This window comes from Nomascus leucogenys, chromosome 16 (genome assembly GCF_006542625.1).
Source record: "Nomascus leucogenys isolate Asia chromosome 16, Asia_NLE_v1, whole genome shotgun sequence".
NCBI classification, from domain to species: Eukaryota; Metazoa; Chordata; class Mammalia; order Primates; family Hylobatidae; genus Nomascus; species Nomascus leucogenys.
This window is the reverse complement of record NC_044396.1, coordinates 69,722,695-69,748,214: the sequence shown is the minus strand read 5'-3', so window position 1 is coordinate 69,748,214 and position 25,520 is coordinate 69,722,695. Positions and strand designations below refer to the sequence as shown.

At 41.1% G+C, this 25,520-nt stretch overlaps 1 protein-coding gene across 1 annotated transcript in view; it reads left to right on the top strand.

Moving 5' to 3' along the window:
- EXT1 (exostosin glycosyltransferase 1) overlaps positions 1 to 22,489 on the top strand; it is a 317,861-nt gene extending 295,372 nt beyond the window's left edge. The window contains exons 6-11 of the mRNA XM_004090799.3: positions 1,732 to 1,850; positions 3,000 to 3,095; positions 8,773 to 8,862; positions 14,430 to 14,590; positions 16,935 to 17,106; positions 21,948 to 22,489. Of these exons, the coding sequence (XP_004090847.2) occupies positions 1,732 to 1,850; positions 3,000 to 3,095; positions 8,773 to 8,862; positions 14,430 to 14,590; positions 16,935 to 17,106; positions 21,948 to 22,133 (824 nt within the window). The 3' untranslated portion in view covers positions 22,134 to 22,489. The remainder of the gene's footprint in view (positions 1 to 1,731; positions 1,851 to 2,999; positions 3,096 to 8,772; positions 8,863 to 14,429; positions 14,591 to 16,934; positions 17,107 to 21,947) is intronic.
- The last annotated feature ends 3,031 nt before the right edge of the window (positions 22,490 to 25,520 follow it).

Sequence of the window (25,520 nt, the reverse complement as noted above, 5' to 3'; positions counted from 1 at the left end):
TCTCTAATTCAGTGTATGGTTGACATTTGGGTAACATAATTAGAATTTAGAAATTGTCAGATTAAGGCACTGGTTGACAAGAATTTCTATATATTTCTTGTACAATATTTAGATCTTCATTTGGAGTTAGCACATTAGAGGTGTATAAATGATGCTTCTTAAACTATTGCAGGAAAATTTAAAGGCAATGACTTGTCATTCCTGTTTAAAAGGCAATCCCTCAATCACGCTTATTCTTCTTACTCGGCAAAACTTTGAATGTGTATCTAGATACTGGGAAGATTAACTTCTTTCTAACATGCAATTAAAGTGCTACTGGATGATATAATTTTCTCTACAAAACCTTTGTATAATCCTGTAATACACATATAGTCTGATTTTAGCCTTTATCCCATCAGTATCAAAGCATAACTTGAATGTCCCTGCACGGTGTTGCTGGCAGTTAAGCCACTAAAGTGCCAAATTAGTAGGTCTAAACTAATGAAGTTTTAAAAGGCTCTTAACCTGTCTCTGATTTCTTAGTGAGTTCTTATGGGAAAGCTCCTTGGGGGGAGCCATCTCACTTCTGGCTCTTTGGTGACAGTGGTTGTTTTGCATATCCATGATCCTTTTTAACCTAGGGCTTCAGAGCTCACAATTGGCAAAAGTCTGCATCACGTACTTTGTTTCTCAGCTATATCACTGCTACACAAAGAAGAGATTCAGGGAATATGGAGGCTTATTCTCCAATAATAATGTTGGTGAGGGTGATGATAATGATAGCTGCTGACATATATTGAGTACTTGTCATTTGTTAAGTCCTGATCTAAGTGCTTTGTATGCATTAACTTTTTTTTTTTCTAAGATGGAGTCTTGCTGTGTTGCCCAGGCTGGAGTGCAGTGGCACCATCTTGGCTCACTGCAACGTCTGCCTTCAGAGTTCAAGCAATTCTCCTGCTTCAGCCTCCCAAGTAACTGGGACTACAGGCAAACGCCACCATGCCCAGCTAATTTTTGTATTTTTAGTAGAGATGGGATTTCACCATGTTGGCCAGGCCGGTCTTGAACTGCTGGCCTCAAGTGATCTGCCCACCGTGGCCTCCCAAATTGCTGGGATCACAAGTGTGAGCCACCGTGCCTAGACAAACTTACTGAATTTTCAAGATAACCCCATATTTGGCACCGTTACTATCAGGTCTGTTTCCCAGCTGTGGAAACACAGAGGGTTAAGTAATCTTTCCAAGGTCCCACCACCACTAAGTGGTAGATCTGGGATTCAGACCTAGACAGTCAGGCCCTGGATGCTCTTCCTTTCACCTTTTTTCCCACTAGCTAGTTATTTGAAATACTATTAGTCAGGTAGAACCCTTTCATTACATAATTAAAAATCAGACACATGCAAATACCATGGGAGAGACAGCACGTGAAGGATGGTGAGTGTTGTATTTAGACACTGGGTACCTAAAAAGCTGAAGGGACATCACAGAAACATCACCAAGAGGGGCAAAGGATGTCAAAGCAAGAACCTAGAAGTGGACGTTGATCTGGAATTTATTGAGGTCTCTAGACTCAGGCAGTAGCTAACTAGCAGCTTTTCATCTTGTTTCTGTCCTGTCAGGACATAAGAAACAAAGGAGAAATCATCCAGGAGGGAACATTTGCTCCAGCGTGAGGCAGTGGAGCAAGGAGGAGTAATTTTCTAAGTCTTGTTTTCCAGCGCTTCATTAGGCTCTACTCTCCTTTTTATTTCAGGTTTAAAGCCCCCCTCCAAATTCACTGCAGTCATCCATGCGGTGACCCCCCTGGTCTCTCAGTCCCAGCCAGTGCTGAAGCTTCTCGTGGCTGCAGCCAAGTCCCAGTACTGTGCCCAGGTGAGTGGGAAGTTGACAGAGAAGCCCCTGCCTGCTTCAGCTCCAGATCAGAGACTCCTCCCTCCTTACCTGTTATCCCCTGGGCTCTCCGGGCTCCCCGGGACTCCTCTAACATCATACTGTGCTACTCCCTTTCATTCGTCCTGCCTCGTTACACCCTTTTCATCCACTTAGAAATTCTTGGAAGTGAAATCTGGCACAGGGAAGGGGTGGGTTACAGAGAGACCTTAGCACTGGTATAGGGTTAAAACGTATATATACATACACCAACATAGTCTCTAAAGAAGATATAAGCACATGATTTTGTTTTTAAATGTCAAAATGATAAAGTAACATCCAAAAAGCCTCTGGGAGGACCCAGACAACTAAGCCTCAGTAGAAGAAGCAGACTTGTTGGTGTCATGAAGCGTCAACTTTTCTTTTCATAGCAACTGTGACTAATTATAAAATTGGGAGCAGACGATTATGTCTATGGTAACAATATTTTCCAAATCAGTGTTGCTCCCATATTGAACAGTGGTTTTTCTGATTTGTGAATTAGTTTATACAAGAAGGTTTACAAACAAGGGAAATAATTCAATAAGGAAGTATGCATTTTTGAACTAAATGCCTTTGTTGGAAATTATAAAGTCACATAAAATCAGCAACCATTCTAGAGCATGCAAAACATGAGCTCATCTTAGTTCTAGCTTGAATTTTTTTATTTCTCCCACATTGCCTGGTGTAGTGCAAGTTCAGAGCAGATGTTCAGATGCTCAGTATACATTTTTATTTAATTTGATCAGAGTTGTTATCTCACACACCATCATAAGATATCAGAATTTAGGAAACCACTTTATTAAGCTCCAGCCACCTTGAAATTCTTTTTCCTGCAGCTTTCCCCTATTCCCTGACACAGTTGGTTCTGTTTGCTTGTTTGTTTGTTTATTTGTTTACTCTTTCTGTCCTCTCTCTAGTTGTTGGGGTGATAATGTTCTGAGGTTGTGTGGGAATGGACTCACTTTAAAACTCAGTTTTGATGTCTGCCATTCTGTCTTGCTGAGATCTCCAGCTCCTCTTTCTCTTTCTGTCTCTGAGAAGAGGCTTTGGGTTGGAGGCCTACATAAATACAGCCTACCCCAGCCATCTAATGAGCCCCACCCCTTTCAGATCATAGTTCTGTGGAATTGTGACAAGCCCCTACCAGCCAAACACCGCTGGCCTGCCACTGCTGTGCCTGTCATCGTCATTGAAGGAGAGAGCAAGGTAAGACTTGAAGAAGACCTGTATGTGGAACGACTGTGGAGTGTTGGTTTCTCCATGGGGCACTTTGGGTCTTGGCCCTAGATATCTTCTCCCTGTTCCTGGATTATTTTTTCTAAAACTGTACTTTTCTCAGAATATTCTCAGCTTTGACCGCAATAGGCTTTCAAATCAGGGAAACCTGGGTCTTAATACCAACTTTTTTGTAGCTTTGTGACCTTGTGTGTATACTTAACCTCTATGAGCTTCAGTTTCCTCATCTACAAAGTGGAAACAATAATATATACCTTGTAGGGTTGCTGCTGGGATTAAATAAAGTCAGGAGCTGGCAATAGTTATCTTTCTGTAAATGGCAAGGATGAAGATAAAGCTGACGGTGGTGGTGATGCATGAGGTTTGCTTGGCTGATTAATCTGAATGAGCTATGTCTATCAGAATGGTGGTTCTTTCTCCCATTCACTTTATAAAGGACATTTTCACCTTAATTTTGTTTGGTATCTGCTTGTAAAGATTCTCATGAGTGCTGCATAGCCGGCCTCTCTTCTGTTCTCCAGTTCACTTTGCCTAGAGCTGAACTATCTTTCTGATCATCTCCCGGCCTTTTAGGGTCTCCATTTGCTAGTGCTTCCAATTAACATTTGAGGCCATGTATAACCTGGCCCTAGCCAGCCTTCCAATCTTTTCTCTCGTTGCTTTCCCCTACAGACTGTGTCCCCTACCACATTTGATCATTTATAATTAGCTGAATTGCACTGTCTCTTCCTACCTCTAATTTTGACTTTGCCATTTGTAAGTCTTGACCACCCCTCCTCAACTCATCATCTCTGCTTATCAACATTCCCATATATTCTTTAAGCCACCGTTTGCATGCTACCTCCTCCTTGAAATTTCTTCTACTAAAGAGCAGCCAGCTCTTTTTTCTCTAGCTTCTGCTTGTTACTTTCTTATAGATCTTACTGATTGTGAAGGAAATAGTCACTACTAAATGAAATTGAGATTGGTGAAGCAGTGCCATCTAAAAAACTTCCCTCGTCAGTCCCCAAGGGGTCAGGTCCTAAGAGAGTGGCTCACACCTTAGCCCCAGAATGACAATCAGTTTATTAGGCTGAACCGTTTGATATCATCATCGACTCACCAAAAGTGGCAATTTCATATGGTTTGACATAATGCAATTGTAACTGTCACATGGACAAGATGATCAGTGCATTATCTATTCAGTTCCCATTTATGAGTGCCTACTGTGTGCTGAGCACCGTGTAACAGGCTTGGAACACAGTGGGGAATGTGACAAATATAGCCATGGCTCTCATAAGGCTGGAGTCAAGCAACCTGTTTATTAGAGAGCTGCTTAGTAAGCATTTAATGGGAAAAGGTGGATGTTGGAATAATCACATGCCTCTCTCACGAATCCATCTCACCATAAGCATGGTTTCATGCAGGCCCTTATATCCATCCCCCCATAGAATAGCCCATCATAGGAATGGCGATGTTCCAATTCCAATGCCTGAAGCCATAAACAGTGCTCAGAGGCAGGCAGTTAACGTTGAACTTTGGGATTCTTTGTTTTATATGCTTCCATGGGTCAAGGAGACCAGCTCTGCTTCTGGTGGATAATGTCTTTCTTTGGATATGTCAGGATATTCAGACACAATCCAGTCTGTCTGGGAGCCATTCTGATTTCTTTAGGTAGTATAGCATTTTCATGCTCTGACTCACCGATTGATTTTGTATTTTCATTCTCAGTGAAAAGAAACTCCCCGTTTCTTTATTTATAAAATGGTGGTGATAATAATAGCACCTTTCTCGTGGGCTTTATCAGATGTCTCTTACAAGATGCCTCAGATCCTCCCAGCTGCATCTATATTCAGGCCCCTGGCATTTGTTCAGTCCTTGCCTCCACTTTGGGCACTGAATCCAGTGGGCTGGGTGCTTCCTATGTCCCTATGGCTTTTCCCTGACTCTCAGTGCCCTGGGATTGCACCTCAGAGTTAAGTGTTGGCACTTAAGTCTTGCTTCAGGCTCATTATTCTAGAAAACCTGGGCTGTGACATGGGCCCATTTTGAGGATTAAATGAGATCATTCCATATCAGGTGCTTAGCCCTGTGCCTGTTATACATGCACCAAGTGTTCAGTAAATGTTAGCTCCTCTCTGGGAGGCATCATAACGTTATGATTTGTATTATGGGCTCTAAAGTCAAACTTACTTTTGTGTGACTTAAAGCAAGTTGCCTAATCCTCTGTGTCTCGATGCCCTCTTTCAATAAATGGAAAGAGTCATAAGATGTAACTAATAAGGTAGCCAAAAAGATCAGATTATATGAGATATATAAATAAATTTACTGAGAAGTGTGGACGCACTGTGGATGCTCAATAAATCTTAACTATTATCGTGTTTTATATAATTATGTGTATACATTTCTTATGTGCCCCCCTCCCCCCCCACCCCACACACACACACTATAAGACAGTAAACTTTTTGAGTCTTGGTCATTTCCTAGGCATATTTGTTAATTTTTTTTTTTTTTTTGAGGCGGAGTTTCGCTCTTGATGCCTGCCCAGGCTGGAGTGCAAATGGCGTGATATCGGCTTACTGCGACCTCCGCCTCCTGGGTTCAAGCGATTGTCCTGCCTCAGCCTCCTGAGTAGCTGGAACTACAGGCATGCGCCACCACGCCTGGCTAATTTTGTGTTTTTAGTAGAGAGGGGGTTTCTCCATGTTAGTCAGGCTGGTCTTGAACTCCCAATCTCAGGTGATCCGCCGCCTCAGCCTCCCAAAGTGCTGGGGTTACAGGCGTGAGCCGCTGCGCCTGGCCAACATGTTTGTTCATTTTAAAGGAGTTGGGTTTTCACATGGTAGCTAAATCTTTCTTAAATGAACTAACAAGGAAAACCCAGTTCACTCAGGTTTAACTTTGTAAGTACACTGGTTTCTGTCATGCTAATCCATTTAAGAAAGTCACTGAGGCAACATATTTGAAAAAAAGCCTCTCATTTCTGCATGAGAATTTGAAAGTGGATGGCTTGTGGGCTTTTTACTTCTGTTGATTAAACAAGTTCAGAAAAAAAGGAAACAGATCCTTTTAAGACCTGTGGTTGGACAGATGATGAGGAAGAAGCCCTACATCTTCGTCATTCTCCATTTTAAAATCTCTATCTCCGTGTATTTAAAAGTAATATGTTTGCTGCTTTGGCTGCAAAATTCTGTTTCGAATTTATAGGCCTTGTCTTTGCAGTTTTCCCCTGTGGGCTTAACAAGGGAAAGGTCAGGGCAGTGCTAAGCTGGCAGCTAATGGTTTCTGCGTCAGTCAGTGGACATGTAAACAGTATCAGGAAGATTGCTTCAGGCTGAGAATTCTGAGCACTGTATCTATGGGGTTGCTGAACACTTTGTGTTTTATTTCAAAAGCCTGAGAAAGAAAACAACAACAACAAAAAACCTGACCCAGTTGACAGATGTGTAGGAGCAACCCCTGAAGCCATGTGTGCTACAGATATGTCTCTTGAGCTCTCGGAGATGAGTTAGAGTGGGCACTGTCCATTCATTAAAGCCCTGGGTGCCCTGGTAGCTTTGCAGGCAAAGAAACCGAGTTTGAGATGAGGCCTGCAGATGAGCTGGCTCCTAGGGGTACTCAGATTTGGGGAGACTGCAGCTCTGGCAGCTGGCTAGGTACCTCCCTTTTCCTCTTTCCCTTTGTCTCCAGTGTTAAGTTGCTTCTTTCCTTGGCCTTTGTCTCTTCAAAGTTGATGGCAGGTGTGAATTCAAAGAGGATGTCATCATCATTACTATAACTTCTGGAAGAAGATGGTGAGCATGTGATTGGCATATGTGTTCCTAAATTCACTTTTGAGGTCCTTTCCATTCAGATACAGCCCAGGGGCCAAGGTGCTCTATAGAGTCACACCATCTGGGGGAAAATCCTGGGTCCGTTTTGGGCAAGATACTTAACCTGTGTATCTCAGTTTCCCTCCCTGTAAAATGGGGTTGTTATAAAGATGAAACACAATGATATGTAAGAAGGACTTGGAACATATCCTGGCACATAGTAAATGTTCAAAAAATGTTATTCTTATGGTATCAGCATTCTTATGGTTAGTTCCTCTATGGTACATTCAACACAAAGGTTTAAGTTGTGACTATCACAGGGTAACCTCTCCACCCTCAATTTTTCCAACTGATGCCATAATCTCCAAAGCCCCCACGACACACACACACACACACACACACATACACACACACACCCCATTGTGTGTGCACATGTAGTCCACCTTTCCTTATTCCAGAACTTCCCAAACTTTATGCATACAACACCTTCACAATTCTTCTAAATCCATGGATCATGTGTGCTATTATTTAATATTTTTCTTCTTCTCCCTCTCCCTCTCCCTCTCCCTCTCCCTCTCCCTCTCCCTCTCCCTCTCCCTCTCCCTCTCCCTCTCCTTCTCCTTCTCCTTCTCCTTCTTCTTCTTCTTCTTCTTCTCTTCTTCTTCTTCTTCTTCTTCTTCTTCCTCCTCTTCTTCTTCCTCCTCTTCTACTTCTTCTTCCTCTTCTTCTTCTTCTTCCTCTTCCTCCTCTTCTTCTTCTTCTTCTTCCTCCTCTTCCTCTTCCTCTTCTTCCTTTTTTTCTTTTTTTTTGAGACAGAGTCTCACTCTGTCACCCAGGCTGGAGTGCAGTGGCACCATCTCAGCTCACTGCAACCTCTGCCTCCCAGGTTCAAGTGATTCTCCTGCCTCAGCCTCCCGAGTAGCTAGGACCCCAGGCATGCACCACCACACCCGGCTAATTTTTGTATTTTTAGTAGAGTCAGGGTTTCACCATGTTGGTCAGGCTGGTCTTGAACTCCTGGCTTCAAGTGATCCACCCACCTCAGCCTCCCAAAATGCTGGGATTACAGTCATGAGCCACCACACCTGGCCTAATATATTTCTTTAAATCAGTATACTTCTCATTTTAATGAAGTTATTTGTAACTTTAATATTACCTTTGATTGCTGTAGCTGCTAATATATGTGTATATATTTTTTCTAATCTGTGCTAATATATATTTTAATTTGTAAATGTTTGTAATTTGTAAAAGCAGCACCTTCTACAATGATCTGCTCTCCCCATGGTTTGTGTCCACACTTGGAATCTCTTCTCCATCCATTCACTCTTTCAGTCAGGAAGAGTGGGTGTCAGGATGCGGGTTCTCTCCTCAGTGCCTCTGCATCTGCCGAGTCTTGTCTTTAATGCTTCATTACTATCTATACCTGGTGAATTCTTTCCGCCCATCAGGGTCCTGCTTAAATGTCACTTCTTCTGTGAGGCCTTCATCTGCCCTTCCAGACAGCTAGTTGCTCCATCCTGTGGTCTCCTGGCATTTTTTATGTCAAGCAAAGACTGGTCATCTGCTTCTTGGTCTCCTCTACAGACCATGAACTCTTCAAAGACAGGGAGCATGTCTGATTTATCTTTGTACCCTCTTTGACAAGCAAGATGTCTGCTACACAGTAGGTGCCCAATAATTGTTGAACAAATAAATCTGCATTGACGGGAAATGAGATTCCTTCAGTGTTGAGGGGTGACATGATAGTAGCGCATTCTTTATGCAGGTGAGGATGGGAGAATTGTCCTGCAAACAAGACTCTGAAGTTACCTCTTTCCCTCATTCCCTCCCCGCTGCCTACTTCTACTTCCTCCCAGGTTATGAGCAGCCGTTTTCTGCCCTACGACAACATCATCACAGATGCCGTGCTCAGCCTTGACGAGGACACCGTGCTTTCAACAACAGAGGTAAGAACCCATGCCTGAGGAGCGGCAGGTGGGCTGTTCAGGCTGTCACCTCATGTTGCACAATGCTAATGCTTCTCTTAGCCGTGCCTTGGCAGGAGTTGAAAACATTTTTCAAAACTTCCTACAGCGCTGGTTTTAATCAGCCCGATTCCTGTTAGCACCTTGCCGCCACCTGGCACTCTGAGGTGGGCATCTCCTCTTCGTTGTCTCTGCTAATTGGCTCCTCATTTGCATAACTGGGCCTCACCCCTCCTCCCAGGCCTGCCCTCCTTTTTTGTTTTTAAACAGCACAGTTGTGGGCAGGTGCGCAGAACTGAGGGGAAGGGGGAGGGTGCGTGTTCTGCATTAGGTTGAAACCATGCTGTCCAGAGGAGACAATCCCATTCGTCTCCACGTATCCTATTGCCTCAGTTAGGAGACTCTATCTGGGGCTCTAAAGGCAGCTTTTCTGTCTTGGTTTAAAGAGCTCATTTTCTTTCACCTAAACAAGAGCAAACGGTTTCACTTTAAGGCTGTGATGGAGATTCCTATTTCAGATGTTCAGGTAGTTGTGCCAAAAATAAGATTGCCTAAAGAATGCGCGTGGAGGAGAGAGAGAGGAGGAAAGATAGATATGGTAAAAAACCAATTTTTACAACTCGAATGAGTATTGATCTCTGAAACCTTCCTTTAAACCATGCAGGGGACCAAAGACAGCTATATAAAAATGGAGTATATGAGAAATACATTATTAATGGCAACTGCTAAAAAGCATGGAGATGTAACTACTTATGCCTTTCCCCTCCCTGTCTTTTTTCCTTTTTGTTCACAATCATTTTCCTTTTAATGTAAACATCAGTGTAACCTGCATTTTCCTGGACACCAATCTAGTTCTAATGGCCTGCTGCCCACAGAGCCAGGACTCAATGTTGGCCTAGGTGAACTCAGTGTCTCCTTGAAATTCCACAGATGCGGCCCGGCGCAGTGGCTCACGCCTGTAATCCCAGCACTTTGGGAGGCTGAGGCGGCAGATCACAAGGTCAGGAGTTCGAGACCAGCCTGGCCAATATGGTGAAACCCCGTCTCTACTAAACATACAAAAATTAGCCAGGCATGATCTGGGCACCTGTAGTCCCAGCTACTCGGGAAGCTGAGGCAGGAGAATCGCTTGAACCTAAGAGGCGGAGGTTACAGTGAGCTGAGATCGCACCGTTACACTCCAGCCTGGGTGACAGAGCGAGACTCCATCTCAAAACAAAAACAAACAAAAAAAAAGAAATTCCACAGATGCTTTCAAGGTGCCATCAGATAGAGTTGCATAGATGTTATGTCAAAGGGCAACCTAAATAATCCCAGGACAAAATGTCCTGGACCTCACCTTGTTAAAATGCTTTCTATGCAGCTGAAGCTCTATAAATACTTGTTGAATGAGTGGTTGGGCAGGGTGGGGGGATGCATGCTTTGGGGATTAAGGGTGGACACACTGCCAATTGTGTCATGTGTAGGTTGGCAGGAGGAAGGGATGTTGATAAGCTTAACATTCAAAGGGAAAGACAGCTATGGAATACAGGGTACAGGTCACTCTGGCTTACATTTTTCTGCCACTTTCTGCAAGGGAAGCTGGAACACATTCATTCAACGAGTATTTATTGAGAGATTTCTTTGTCCTGGTCTCCATGCCAGGTACTTCAGTTACACAGTTCCAGGCTATATCCATCTGAGTCCTGGCAACAAACTGAATTCAAATCAGATGATTCAAATGAAGGAACTTTGGATTCCTTAGGGAGGTGTAGATGGGGTTAAAAGACCCCATAAGAGAGAATGAGGCACCTGGTGAGTAATGACAGCGGGAAGCAGCTCCTCCCTTTGGCCTAAAGGAGTGAGAGAAGGAACTCCTTCTTTCAAAGGCCCTGAGAGATGGCACTAGGAAGGAGAGGCTGCTCTACAAGTGCTATGATCATGGAAGGACATGGCTACTGCCAGAACTCTAATGGCAAAGGAGAGAGGGAGCACAGAAGAGATACACTGAACTCTCTCTGTGTCCTGCCTCGATTTTCCTGCTGGTGACTCCCACTGACCTAACCCAAACAGGTGATGCAGTCCATAGGGGTCCATTATCTGGGGGCACAGGGCAAGACAAGAGGAGTGGATAGTGGATTTTGGAGGGCAAACACAGGCAAAGCAGCACCCCGCCATGGTGCAACAAATGGTCAAGACAACTACAACGTGTACCTTAATCATCATCCTATGACCTGAAGTATTGATTCATCTTCTATCTTTCCCTGGGCACAAGGCAATTAGTCTCACTCTAGGATTTGTTTTTCCCTATCCTATGGTGAAATAACTTTCAACTGCTGTGATGCATCCTCATGCTGGTGAATTTCTTTTCAAAGAATAGCAATTCCAACCACTCAATGCATGCTGGGAGGAACATGTGTTGTATGTGAAGTAATTAGAAGTCAACGTGGGTTGAAAATGATATGTAAATCTAAGAGGCTGGCAGTCTGGTTTGCTTTTGCCTGCTGATCAGTGGAGTGGTTGTGTTGCCTAAAATGGTCCTGGGCAAGGATTTCTCTTTTCTCTTTTTTTAGGTGAATAGATGTTGGTTCACTTTTTTTTTCCTCTCTAAGGATCTCAGATTGTTTAAATGTCTCTGCGGCATTGAGGATAGATTTTTAAACAGCATCCTATAAAGGGCATTATAGTTGGTTTATAGTTATTTACATTTATCTGGATTGCTGCAAATGCTGCTCAAAAGGAAACAGATGTTGGTTTTTGAGAGAAAGGGCCTTAAACTGACCTTTGCCTTCTTTGATGTGTTAATGATCTGTGTGAAAGCAGAGCTATCACAAGAATCATAGTTTTATCTGAATTTACTTTTGAGTTCTTTTGAAATGACTTGAAACAGCTTTAAGATAGTAAGAAATTCATGCGACAAGAACACCCCATTGGGTTCTGTAGTAGTTGCTAGTGCATATGTTTCCTTTTCAAAGAATGATAGAAAACCCCAAAGAGTGCTGACAGCCAGGCTGACCCTTTAACAGGCTGCATAATATACTATCCCATCAGTTGGTGCCATTAGTATTGACTACTGGTGAAAAGGTGTGGGTTATCACAACCTAATTTCAATTTTCTAGCAGATGTTCACCATCCCCTGCTATCTTTTAACTTTGAGATAACATGCTCCCTACCAAGCTTTCTTAATGTTGGTTCCACCACCCAGGTTTTTTACCTACTCTGGATGCTTTTTTCCCCCCACTCTGGATTTTTTTTTTTTTTTTTTGACAGAGTGTCGCTCTGCCGCCCAGGATAGAGGGCAGTGGCACCATCTCAGCTCACTGCAACCTCCGCCTCCTGGGTTCAAGCAATTCTTGTGCCTCAGCCTCCCCAGTAGCTGGAATTATAGGCGTGCAACACCACGCCCAGCCTATTTCTATATTTTTAGTAGAGACAAGGTTTCACCGTGTTGGCCAAGCTGGTCTCAAACTCCTGACCTCAAGTGATCCGCCCACCTCAGCCTCCCAACGTGCTGGGATTATAGGCGTGAGCCACCGTGCCTGGCCCCCTCTGGATGTTATAGTTTTGGGGAACAAGCCATATTTTAAGTCTTCCTTAAGATAGGGCAGTGTATTAGGATTTTTCAGGCAAACAGAATCAATAGAATATATATATATATATTTATACACACACACACACACATATATATATATATATACACACATGTACACACATACATGCATACACAGAGAGAGAGATTTATTATGAGTAATTGGCTCACGTAATCCTGGGGGCTGGGAAATCCCACGATCTGCCATCTGCAGGCTAGAGACCCAGGAAAGCTACTGGGATAATTCTAGACAGAGTCCTACAGCCTGAGAACCAGGGAGCCAGTGATGTAAATCGCAGTCCAAGGGCAACAGAAGTTCGATGTCCCAGCTCAGCCGGCAGGCAAAAAGAAAAAGGGGATGAATTCCTCCTTCCTTCACGTTTGTTTTGTATTCAGGCCCTGAATTGACTGGATATTGCCCATCTGCATTGGCGAGGGCAGGCTGCTTTACTGAACCCATGGATTCCAATGTTAGTCTCATCCAGAAACACCCTCACAGACACACCCAGAAATCATCTTTAATCTGGGCACCTCATGGAATAGTCACATCGACACATACAATTAACCATCACAGGTCCTGCTTTTGAACCTCTGAGAGGGCAGGACCTGGACTTAGCAGCATCCCTCAGTCGCCCAGCTACCATCACAGTGCCAGGACTCAAAATATTTGCCAAACAGATGAAATTTCCATTTGTATTGCTTATCCAGAAGAGATACAGCAAAGATTACGAGGTGAATCATAGCCTGTATAAGAGACAAATTGCTTTTAACACTGGAGTAACAGAGCCAAAAGAGAAGTTATGATAAAGTACATAGCACATTTGAAACCAGACTGCCTGAGTCTGAATCTTGGCTCTGCCACTTATTAGCTCAGCATATTACTTGAACTTATATCTTAGTTTCCCTTTCTGTAAACTGAAGAATGTAAAAGCCCCTGCCTTACAGGGGTATTGTGAGGATGGAATGAGTTAAGATGGATAAGCACCTGTAGCTGCGCCTGTTGTATTATGGGGGTATTGTGAGGATGGAATGAGTTAAAATGGATAAGCACCTGTAGCTGCGCCTGTTGTATTATAAGCATTTCACAATTATGAGCATTATATGATTGTTTGCTGTCACTATTTTTGTTATTTTTATTTTCTGCTTATTATTTTGATTTACCATTCATCAAATGATCATAGAAATCAGAAATGAGTTTATGCATTTGAAAACAGAGCACTTGCTAACTATAAGTGCTGCTTTATAGCAGGTTCAGAAGTACCTGCTTTGGGCTACTGTAAGCACTGGAGAGACATTTAGCTGCATTTCCTTTAAAATAATTCTGTGGCTTCAGTTGTTCTTGTCCCCACTTATTCTTAGTGATTTTCACTGTTGATGCTTTCTTCTAGTGTCTCTTAAACTGTGCATCTTCAAACCTGAGAAGCCTGAATTATGTTTTCTTTATGATACCTGCTCTGTATTCCTGTTAGAACTTGTGGTGTTTTAAAAAGTCATTTCTCTTACTCTTAAGAGGGTGCTTTTATTTTAGGCACTTTGGCTTTGATATATGCTGGGTATGATATATGTTGTATATTCATTCTTTGGATATACATGGGAAATTTCTCATTTATAAAACAGATGTGTTTGTGTCTCATGTGAATCAAGGCACGTGCACCTCTGAGGAAGGGGGAAAAGAAGCAACTGCTTTTTCGACTTATGTTTTAGCTCGAACAGACTGGATTTTCAAAGGGCATATCAGCAAATTTTTTTCTTCCTTTCATTTCCACACCAATCTGAAGTTTCTTTAACAGAAAACATTAAAATGTGCATAATTATGGGGCAAAATGTCAAGCAGTCAGTTTAATTTGCTGATGAATACATAGAATTAATGTTTCGCCACGGTCCCCGGATTTTGCATTATGAATTAGTGGGGAGAAGGTAATGTTTTGTTGACATTTGTTAACACTGTTGATTGCTTGTTTGGCTTGTGTTCTGCCTGCAGGTAGATTTCGCCTTCACAGTGTGGCAGAGCTTCCCCGAGAGGATTGTGGGGTACCCCGCACGCAGCCACTTCTGGGATAACTCTAAGGAGCGGTGGGGATACACATCAAAGTGGACGAACGACTACTCCATGGTGTTGACAGGAGCTGCTATTTACCACAAGTGAGGAATCTGGATATGTCTCTTACAGACTTTACATAGCTTTTTATATTGGCTGCCGCATAAATAGGAACTAAGGCCAAATCTTGTTAACAGCATTAAGGAAAATTAGTCTGTATCCCCGCTTAAGTTTTGCTAATGTGTCAAATGTGTGTTTTTGAAACCAGTGAAACCTCTTGGCATATTTCATTTCCAGAAATTATGGTAGAGTAACATTTTCAGTTGGTCTGAAGTGTGAAAATACACTCAGAGCATATTAGGTAACTGAATATTTAGAATAACAACAACAAAAGTAAATACCTAAGTCAGCACCCAAGGGCACTGTTCTAGGTGCTTGAGATTTATCACTGAGCAAAGTAGAAAAAATTCCTTGCCAATGCAGGTCTTATATTCTAACAAAGAAAGACAGTCTACATAATAATTCCATAGTTTATTAAGGAGATAATTGATGTAACAAAAAGACGAAGTATAGAAAAGGATCAAGAGTGCTGAAGGTGGAGATGGGGCAGATTGGGGGTGTCCAGGGTGATTCTGACTGAGCAGGTGAGATTTGAGCAGAGACTTGAAGGACAGGAAGTCAAGAGGATATGTGCACCAAGAGTGTTGTGGCAGGAGAACAGCGAGAATAAATGCCCTGAGGCAGAATACTTGAGAACCATCGAGGAGACCACTGTGCCTGGGTGGAATGGGTGACAGGAAGTCAGAAAAGTCAGGGGGCATGGATGCACGACCTTGATGTCCATCATGAGGACTTGACTTTTTCTCTAAGTGATATGGGAGGAGGGCAGGGTTTGAACAGGGTTCGAACAAGGTTCAACATGTACAGCATGTCACTGTACCGAATACTGTAGGCAGTTTTAACACAGTGATAAATCCTGCAGGACCTTGATGTCCATTGTGAAGACTTGACTTTTTCTCTAAGTGACAGGGGAGGAGGACAGGGTTTGAACAGGGAGGAGAAATCCAGCTTTTCTTTTATGCATCCACTGTGGATTCTATGTTGAGAAGAGGCTATAAGAGACCCAGAGTTGAAGCAGGAAGCCCTATTAGGAGGTGATTGACATTATCTAGGCAAGAGATGGTGGGATCCTGGGACCAGGAAGTGAATGGTGGCAGTGGTAAGTAGTGATCAGATTATTTTGAAGATGCTTTAGCATGATGCCTGGACAGTCTGGATGTAGAGTTTGATGACTCCAAGTCTTTTGACCTGACACACTGGAAGATTAGAGGGCTGATCAACAGAGATGAGGAAAGCTACAGATGGAACAAGTATGAGGGAAAATATAGAAGTTCAGTCTTGGACATGCTAAGACATCCAAAAGGATATATGGAAAAAGCTTAGGGGTGGAGATACAAATTTGGCCGTTGTTTACATATATTTGGTCTTTAAAGCCAGGGGACTGGAGTAAGATTGCCAAACTAGTGAGGGTAGATAGCTAACATTCCCCACTCAACCAGTAACAAAATCCCCACTCTTCTGTCATAGTAAAGGTGAACACACCAATCTTGCCTTAGTCTTTTTTAGTAAAGAATAGGGAATTTTGCTATCTCAGGGATAGCTTGGAAATGCTCAAGGCATAAACATTTAGGCTGACTGATTCTTGGTCTCAAGATTTCACTTCTTGAAAATTCATTGTTCCTATTGCTTCTGCCACCACCACTCTAAGAATCTGATTCACTCAAATGATTTTTCCTGTAAATATATGCTGTATGTATATAAATACATTTTAAAAACAGTAGGATGAGAAATAATTCAAATTAATTATGGGTTTTCTATTATGATTGACCACCCCATTAATTCAGATTTTGCTCTAACAGGATTGAAATATATATGGTTTATAGGGCACAAATATAGAACAGTCTATTGTTGGACTCAGAGTCAAGGGATAATATTGAATATAGTTCTGATTAAGCCAATGATTAAAATTGTTAAGCAGCTTTATAATATATAGATCATGTGTAAGTAACTTATCTTGCCATCTAAGTATTTAGTTTTTCTTTCTAACTCACCAGTCTGATATTAGATTAGACTGGGCAAGCAATGTCTGTATGTCTGTATCTCTGTGCCTTGTTTCCAAATCTGTAAAATGGGAGTAATAATAGAACCTGCCTTGTAGGCTCCTTATGAAAACTAAATGAAGCATTTCTTGTAAAACACTTTAGAACAATATCTGGTGTATAACAAGTACCGTAGAAGTGATAGTTATCATCATCATCATCATCATTACCATCACCATTCATGACATGTTTAGGGTTTCAAAGAATGGGTATGTGTTTTCTGTCTCAGAAGTCCACTTGTCATCATGTGATAATGGCCCCCTGTGAAACCCATCTTTGATTTTTACAGATATTATCACTACCTGTACTCCCATTACCTGCCAGCCAGCCTGAAGAACATGGTGGACCAATTGGCCAATTGTGAGGACATTCTCATGAACTTCCTGGTGTCTGCTGTGACAAAATTGCCTCCAATCAAAGTGACCCAGAAGAAGCAGTATAAGGAGACAATGATGGGACAGGTGAGTATAGAAGAACCCTCTTCCCTTGCTTCACTCACTGGTGGTTCAGCCCCAGGTAATGAGGACTCATGTTGCTCTAGGTGTTCCACCCAGGAGCATATAATGAGGAGAAACCAGGAATGAACTACATCTGAAAGCTAGAAAAGAGTGTATGATTGGTGCAGGGATAATTAGGAAGACACAAGTTAAGAGTATCTTTATGCCAAGGATATAAAGCTCTCCTATAATCTTTAAGGTGTCATGAGAAAGTTACGTCTTTAGAGTTTGTCTTAGTCCATTTGGGCTGCTATGACAAAAATAGCATTGACTGGGTGGCTTAAATAACAGACATTTATTTTTCATAGTTCTAGAGGCTGGAGAGTCCCAGATCAAGGCACCAGCAGATTTGGTGCCTGACAAGAGACTGTTTCCTGATTCATAGACAGCCCTCTGCTCATTGTGTCTTCACATGGCAGAAAGAAGGGCAAGAGAGTTCTCTGGGGTCCCTTTTATAAGAGCACTGCTCCCATTTGTGAGGACTCCACCCTCATGACCTAATCATCCCACAGAGGCCCCACCTGCAAATATCATCACATTGAGAATCAAGCTTCAACATATAAATTTTAGGGGGCACAAACATTCAGCCCTCAGCAGAATTAAAGCCCTACAAATAACTTATGAAAGTTGATTGTAAGTACCTTATTTAATGTCTAGCAAACCATATTCTCTTTAACACAGTTTTCTCGTGCTTGCAGTTGAGTTGAATTGTGTCTTGGTGACATAACAGGAGTCACAATATTCAATTTTCAGTTCTAGAATCAGCATTTAAAATGCAGGCAAGTCAGTTACCTTCTGAAACTCAGTTGGCTCATCTTTAACATGGAAATGGTGAAATCTACCTTACAAGATTAAAATAATATGTTTGAAAGCTTTTATAAAAGTGAAGTAATATGTTGTGTTGAGTTATAAAATTTTAGTATTAAAGGTATTTTCAAGGAAATAGAATCCAACATTTTCTTTTTACAAGTAAGAAAACTAGGACCTAGTGAATTTAAGCATATTGCCACAAGTTGCCCAGTAAGTTAGCGACAGAATTGGGAATTGAATACCAGGGTCTGTGGACTCCACTGCTTGTCCTTGTACACCCCAGCATCTTGGTGTCAGGTCCACCTGGATATGCTGAATTTCATCTATCTTTATTCATCTTGAGCAGAGCCCCTACTATATGTAAGAAATCAAAAATCTTAGCCAGGCGCAGTGGCTCATACTGATAATCCCAGCATTTTGAGAGGCTGAGGCCGGCAGATCACTTGAGGCCAGGAGTTGGAGACCAGCCTTGCCAACATGTCAAAACCCCATCTCTACTAAAAATACAAAAAATTAGCCAGTCATGGTGGTGCACACTTGTAATCCCAGGTTACTCGGGTAGCTGAGGCACGAGAATTGCTTGAAACTGGAAGGCAGAGGTTGTAGTGAGTTGATATCATGCCACTGCACTCCAGCCTGGGTGACAGAACAAGGCTCTATCTTAAAAAAAAAAAACAAAAAAGAAAAGATAAAGAAATAAAAAACGTTAAGAAAGAGCATTAAGATTCACTCACGTTAAATCATGGAGCATTCATCAGGATTGAGGTTAATCTGAATGAACATACTTTAACATGGTTATATTAGTTCAATTTTGAGGGGCTTTGCATGTGCCTTGTTCTAACAGGCATTGGAAAACATATACAAATCTAGCTTTTGCAAAGGAAATCTTAGCTAGGCCTCATGTTAAGCTGATAGTTTTTCATTCACTAAATTTAGTAAGCAAAAATTTAAAGTTTATAAAGAATTTAAAGTTTATAAAAAGTTATTTAGTACTTACTGAGCATGTTACCAGGCACTGTTCTGGGTATTGGTTATGATGAAAGACCTGTCCTTAGCAAAGAGTCTGGCAGAAAATTCTGTTTCCTTCTAATTACAGAAAGAACAGATAAGAGGATTTGTAAAAATGTTTACGGCTGAGAGAATATTCGAATTCAAGCAAGATGTATTGTCTATTATGTGCCCAAACATTTTTATTTATATTTTTATTTATCGCTTAAGAATGAGGATACATTTGGAGAAATGCATCATTTGGTGATCTTGTCATTATCCAAACATTATCAAGTGTACTTACACAGCCCTATATGGTACAGCCTACTATACACCTAGGCTCTATGGTATAGCCTGTGGCTCCTAGGCTACTAACATACCTGAATACTGTAGGCAGTTGTAACACAGTGATAAATATTTGTGTATCTAAATATTTCTAAATACAGAAAAGGTAGAATAAAAATGTGGTATTACAGTATATGGGACAATAGTCATCTATGGGGTCCAACATTGGTTGAAATGTCATTATGTGGTGCATAACTGTATATTATCTCATTTAAGGACATGACATTTTAAAAATATTTTTTACTCAGAGTTCTTCAGAACACTCACTAAGTGGGGGAACTGTAGTCATACAAGCCTTCTTAGGGGGTGGATTTGTGCTATTTTCATAGATTAGCCTAATTCTACCAAACGGTATTTCTAGTAATTCATACATCTTTACAAAAAAATCTAAATTTAACCTTAGGTCTAACTAGGTGTATTCAGGTACTATATTTGCCCCCTTCTTTCCATCATACACATTAATTTATTGAATGTTTGTATGACCAGTAAAGTAAATGGATATCGTCCTGTAGAATTAGGCTTTTATTACATAAGAAAGGCATCTTTTCTAATAGATGTTGATTGACTCAGAATAAATGTTAACATCTAGAAGCAAAACGATACCTGAATGATTCAACTGAACTTAAAAAAATTTTTTTTGAATGAGTGTAAACTCTAGACAGTATTTCTAGTTGCATATGTGAGTATTTTTGCCTGTACAGCGCCCTTTGGGAATGAGTGGGCCAATCAAAAATGGCCCACAGGCCGGGCACTGTAGCTCATGCCTATAATCCCAGCATTTTGGGAGGCCAAGGCAGGCAGATTGCTTGAGCTCAGGAGTTCAGGACCAGCCTGGGCAAAATGGCAAAACCCCATCTCTACTAAAAATACAAAAATTAGCTGTGCGTGCTGGTGTGCACCTGTAATCCCAGCTACTTGGGAGGCTGAGGCACAAGAATCACTTGAACCCGGGTGGTGCAGGTTGCAGTGAGCCAAGATCATGCCACCACATTGCAGCCTGGGTAACAGAGTGAGACTCTGCCGTTAAAAAAAAAAAAAAAAAAAAAAAAAAAAAAGGCCCACAAACTCATATCCATTTAGGGTCAAAACAAGTTACATTTGGGACTGTCTACTCTGATATGAACTCAACCAGTCAGCTCCATTTGATATCTTTCTCTGACTTATCAAGTACGAGTTCCCCTCATATAAAGGCTGAAGAATGAAGCTTGAGTTCTGCCCTGCTCTAGCCTTGAACAAATAACTCTAACTTTCTTGAACTTGCTTCCTCAGCTATAAAATGGGGATGTTATTACCGGGGTAGATACTTCACCAGATTGTTGTGAGATTCAAATGAACTCCATGAAAACACTTTACAGATAGTGTTTTGTTTGTTATTCTGCTGTTCAGAGATAACTTGACATTTGTGTTTATCTTCAGTGTTATTTTTGAGCATGTTGACACTGTGATTTTAAAGTGACTCTTACTGATTCTTACACTAAAATGTGTCTTCCCATGAAAGTATTTTTCTAAAAATGTGAGTACAAGAAACACACTGAACACACATGCATATATATACATCATTAAAGACTTGCCTATTGACATAAATGGGCTTGTGGGGGTTTCCCCCATAATTGGGCAGCCCATCTTTTCCATATTTCATAAAAACAGGGATTGAAAGACAATGTGCTTAGTCATTCTATTTAAATTTCAGCATTCCAGTCATTTAAGGCATTCTTTTTAAATCAATGCCAATCATTTGCATGATCTAAAAATATTTAACCAACTTTGGGGCAACACAGAGAGCTAAAATCATGGTAGCCATCTTTTCTATTTGTCGAGAGTTAATCTTTATTCTGGGTGAGCAGTGATTCTCTGGAGGGCTGATTGCCCTTTAAAAAGTAACCTTTGGGGGTTTTAGTCGAGTAGGAAAGCCAACAATTCTTGGGTTAAGAGAAGAACAGAATTTTGAGATTTTAGTATAAAGTTAGTGATACAGCAACATGCCCTATATACCACTGAATCTCCCCTTCTCATCCTCATGGAGTCACGTCAATGGGGAGGCTACAGAAGAGAAAATGGAGTTTTAGATGCTGCATAGCACTAGCCTTGAGTGACATGTAAAAGGCACTATTTTGTTCTTCTTCAACTATATATGTGAATTTTTAACAAAGGATTTAGTAGGACCCTTATAAAGGAAAAGAGATAGTAGAAGGAAGGAAGTGATGGATAGAGAGAAAGATAGACTTCTAAAAGTTGGTTGATATTTCTAAATCAACTACATAAACAGGAAGGATTAAGAAAACTCTTTGAAAGCACAAACACATCGTTAATCTTAGTGCTTGGTCCCAAGTGCAAAGAGAGGTTTTAGATTGAGTCACTGTAGTAGTTGAGCTTCAGTTGCTAAGTCATGGACTGACCAGAGAATTAGTCAATAAATTTTAGAGAATTAAAGTCAATATGAATCTTTGTTTTCGTGTTTTTAACACTGAGGAACGTAGCATACCTTGGGAAAAACCAGTGTCAGCGATTGCATTTTCAGCAGGTGCATAGATGGTGAGACTTGGTGGCCGGGCCAGACCCCGAACTCTGCTGCTTGCTCATTTGCCTGACTCCATTTTCTGCAGTGTTTCCATCTCACCTTGCACTTCTCTCATCATTATGCTTGTTTCTCTCCTTCTTCCTAGACTTCTCGGGCTTCCCGTTGGGCTGACCCTGACCACTTTGCCCAGCGACAGAGCTGCATGAATACGTTTGCCAGCTGGTTTGGCTACATGCCGCTGATCCACTCTCAGATGAGGCTCGACCCCGTCCTCTTTAAAGACCAGGTCTCTATTTTGAGGAAGAAATACCGAGACATTGAGCGACTTTGAGGAATCCGGCCGAGTGGGGGAGGGGAAGCGAGAAGGGACGGGGGTCAAGCTGCTCTCTCTTCCCGGTGCAGATCCACTCATCAGCAGAGCCAGATTGTGCCAACTATCCAAAAACTTAGATGAGCAGAATGACAAAAAAAAAAAAAAAAAAGGCCAATGAGAACTCAACTCCTGGCTCCTGGGACTGCACCAGACTGCTCCAAACTCACCTCACTGGCTTCTGTGTCCCAAGACTAGGTTGTGTACAGTTTAATTATGGAACATTAAATAATTATTTTTGAAATGATTGCTATGCAGGTTTAAACTTTTTTAATGATCAAAACTATTAAAAACCAGAGTTCTTTGTTTAATCAAAATTGTGTTGGTTGTGAATATTTCAAAGCTGCTATTCCTTTTCCCACAGACATCATTGTCATGGCCACGTAGGGTGTCCTGCAGTTTCAAAAGCTCAAACTTCATGGAAAACAAAATAAGTCACTCTACCCATTATCAAGAAATAACTGAGCATAAGTTGTAACTTCATTATTCAACTTTGCCAGTGCAAATTGTTTTCCACTTCGAATCTTCAAATCCACTTGAACTTTTATCTCTAAAATGTCGCTGCATGAAAGAAAGTATTACGACTTCCAGGTAGGCAGTTCTAACTGAAAACTCTATGTTTGAGATAGATACATATGATAATCGTTTTTCTTTGGGGGGTGGGGGGAATTAGTACCAAGAAAACACTAGTATAATTAAGAAATGTTCAGTTTGCACAAAGAACTATCCGGATAACCCACCAGCATGTTAGTGAGATGGAAATACAGACCCACAACAGTAACCCAATACTTGCAGGGGTGGGGGCACGGTTATAGATTCAACCATTGACCTAAGTCTGTGTAGCACTGGGAGGAGGCTTTGGTTTAGAAGCCAAGGAAGAATGAGTATATTGGGGAGAATAAATTATTTACGAGATGAACTCTTTAATGTTTGTGAAAATCTCAAGTTTCAGAGCTTCTCTATTGAGAAAGAAAAAGGGGTAATAAGGTAGAAATTCACACCAATGAACAAGAGGATTGCTGCAAAGTAACTGAGGAGGTGTCTCGCCATTGGGACCCTAATGCCATTTTTGGCCAAACATTGTTTTGAGCAAGAATCTGGCAAACAAAATAATCAACAACAAATGTGAATACAGCTTAATTTACTTTTAATTTTTAAATCTATGGAAAAGTTTAGTTATGCTTCTTGTTAAAAAGAACATTTCTGTCCGTGAAAATGCTATCTTGGGCTTATGATTATTGTTAAACTCCAAGTATAAACTGAAAAAAAAAAATCCCTAACTCTGTTATGAAAGATGGAGACTTCTGATACTAAATGCTTTCTTCTACTTAGAAGAGGCCAGAGAAAACAGGGAAGAGAAAGACATTATTGAGTTTGACCACTTATTATGCCGAATAAACAATAAGCACTTTAGAGTCCCTCCCTCAAACTCTCATACATTTCATATTTCTTTTCCATTTATTTTCAGTTTTGTTTTAGAAGAAAAGTTCATCAGAGAATTTTGTTCTGATAATTTCAAGTGGCCATCTTAGGTCAGTGGAAATCGTAAGTCCATTGGACTTTACTTCATCCTTTCTTTGTAGACGTCTGGGAGAGGAAGAGGAACTTGTAATGATAGCATGGGGATGGTGCTATAAACAGGAGTGAAAGTGTTTGTGGAAGTCCAGAGAGGTGACTCAACAGGCTACCTAGCTGCAGAACAAGGAGTAGAGCCCACATATCCAGATGGCGTTTTGAGAGGTGCGTAGACAGTGAAGTTCAATTAAAGAGAGGCTTTTCTCCTCAGCCTCATTACTCAGAACAGCTCCCTAAATACCTCTCCCATCTAATTGGACCCATCCATAGTCCATTCTCAAACATGTGACATTTTCCCCTAAGTAGATGTGATTATCTCTTACGCATTTGTTGAAAAATAATTCTTAGGTCCATGGTACTTGCACTTGTGTCTTTCTATAAAATGTTTGGTCTTACAGGTTTCATGTCATTTAAACTGCACTTCTCAGCAAGTTAAAAGATTAGCAATTAATCTTTATTCATTTGGCCTTTGTGAATTTGTATTTAAATTATTTTTTTCAGGATTGGCAAATTATTCTTGTGTGTTTCTCCTTTACAAAAAAAAAAATGCGATATTTTGTTCAATGACCCCAAAACCAACTTGAAACTTAGGTGGTCATATTGGCTTGCAAAGCAATGTCCCTAATTGTACCAGTCAGTCAGACAAGTGGATTCAAGGACCTGCTTTGCCAGATTGACCTGTCACCAAGCTCACAACACATATCCTCCATAAACAACATGTGTTATGTGAAGAAAAATGGTAATTATAAATAAGAACAGGATATAACACACCTTTTGTCCACTTTAAATCTCCACAGTTTCATTTTATGTCACTCTCTGAGCAAATCTCTTTGGGATGTGAGTTAGCGTGTTCTTCTCCCATTTGGAATATAAGGCTGGGAATAGAACAATGCTTAACAAATCAGTGAAGCTCAACAGTAATATGTAATTTTAATTCAGTTAGGAAAGAGTTGTATTGCAATTCAACAAGTTGACAAATCATAGCCATCTCTGTAGGGTGTCAGGAATTATCTCCTGGTCAACTTTAATGATAACTAGGGGTCCCTAAGTGGGCTAACATGTGCTGCATTGGAGAGAAGCCAAGGGCCGAGAGTACAGTAACAACCACGTAATGAATTGCTTGCAGAAATTCCAAAGAGGACTCAGCCACTTACGGATTTCCACACAGCATCTTTTCCCGGGATCTTAAAAGTAATTTAAGACATAGGATCTTAAAAGTAATTTTTTAAAAGCTGGCTATGTACTTACTTATTTATATGAAAGCGTTATAAATATCAAAGCTTACAGATACATTAATACATATCACCTTTGTTGAAGCTAGCCAGATGGCTCAAAATTGAGACTGTAGAGAAAAATCCATGAGATAATCACGATAGTCATACCACAAAAGATAGCATAGCTAGGTGGGCCTACCTGGTCGCGTCAACACACTTTCAGATAGATGCTTCAGAAAAAAAGGGAAAGCTTGTTACTGGAATCTTATGTGCATTACAGTTTAATTTCTTCTTGTGACAAATGGTGCTCAAAGAAGGATCAATCCGGTTGCATCCTTCAATTTCCCTTTTAGAATGACTTTTGGTTTTCATTACAGTAGGCTATGTTAGCCTTTATTTTGGTGGTTCTCAAATACCTGGTGACTTGAAAGAATATTATGCTGGTGGCCTTTCATAAAGGTTACTGAACTTTAATCAGGGGTGAGATGAATGAATGTGAATAGGCCTATATACTATTTTTTTAATTAAAAAAAAAAACAGGGCACTTGATTTAAGAACA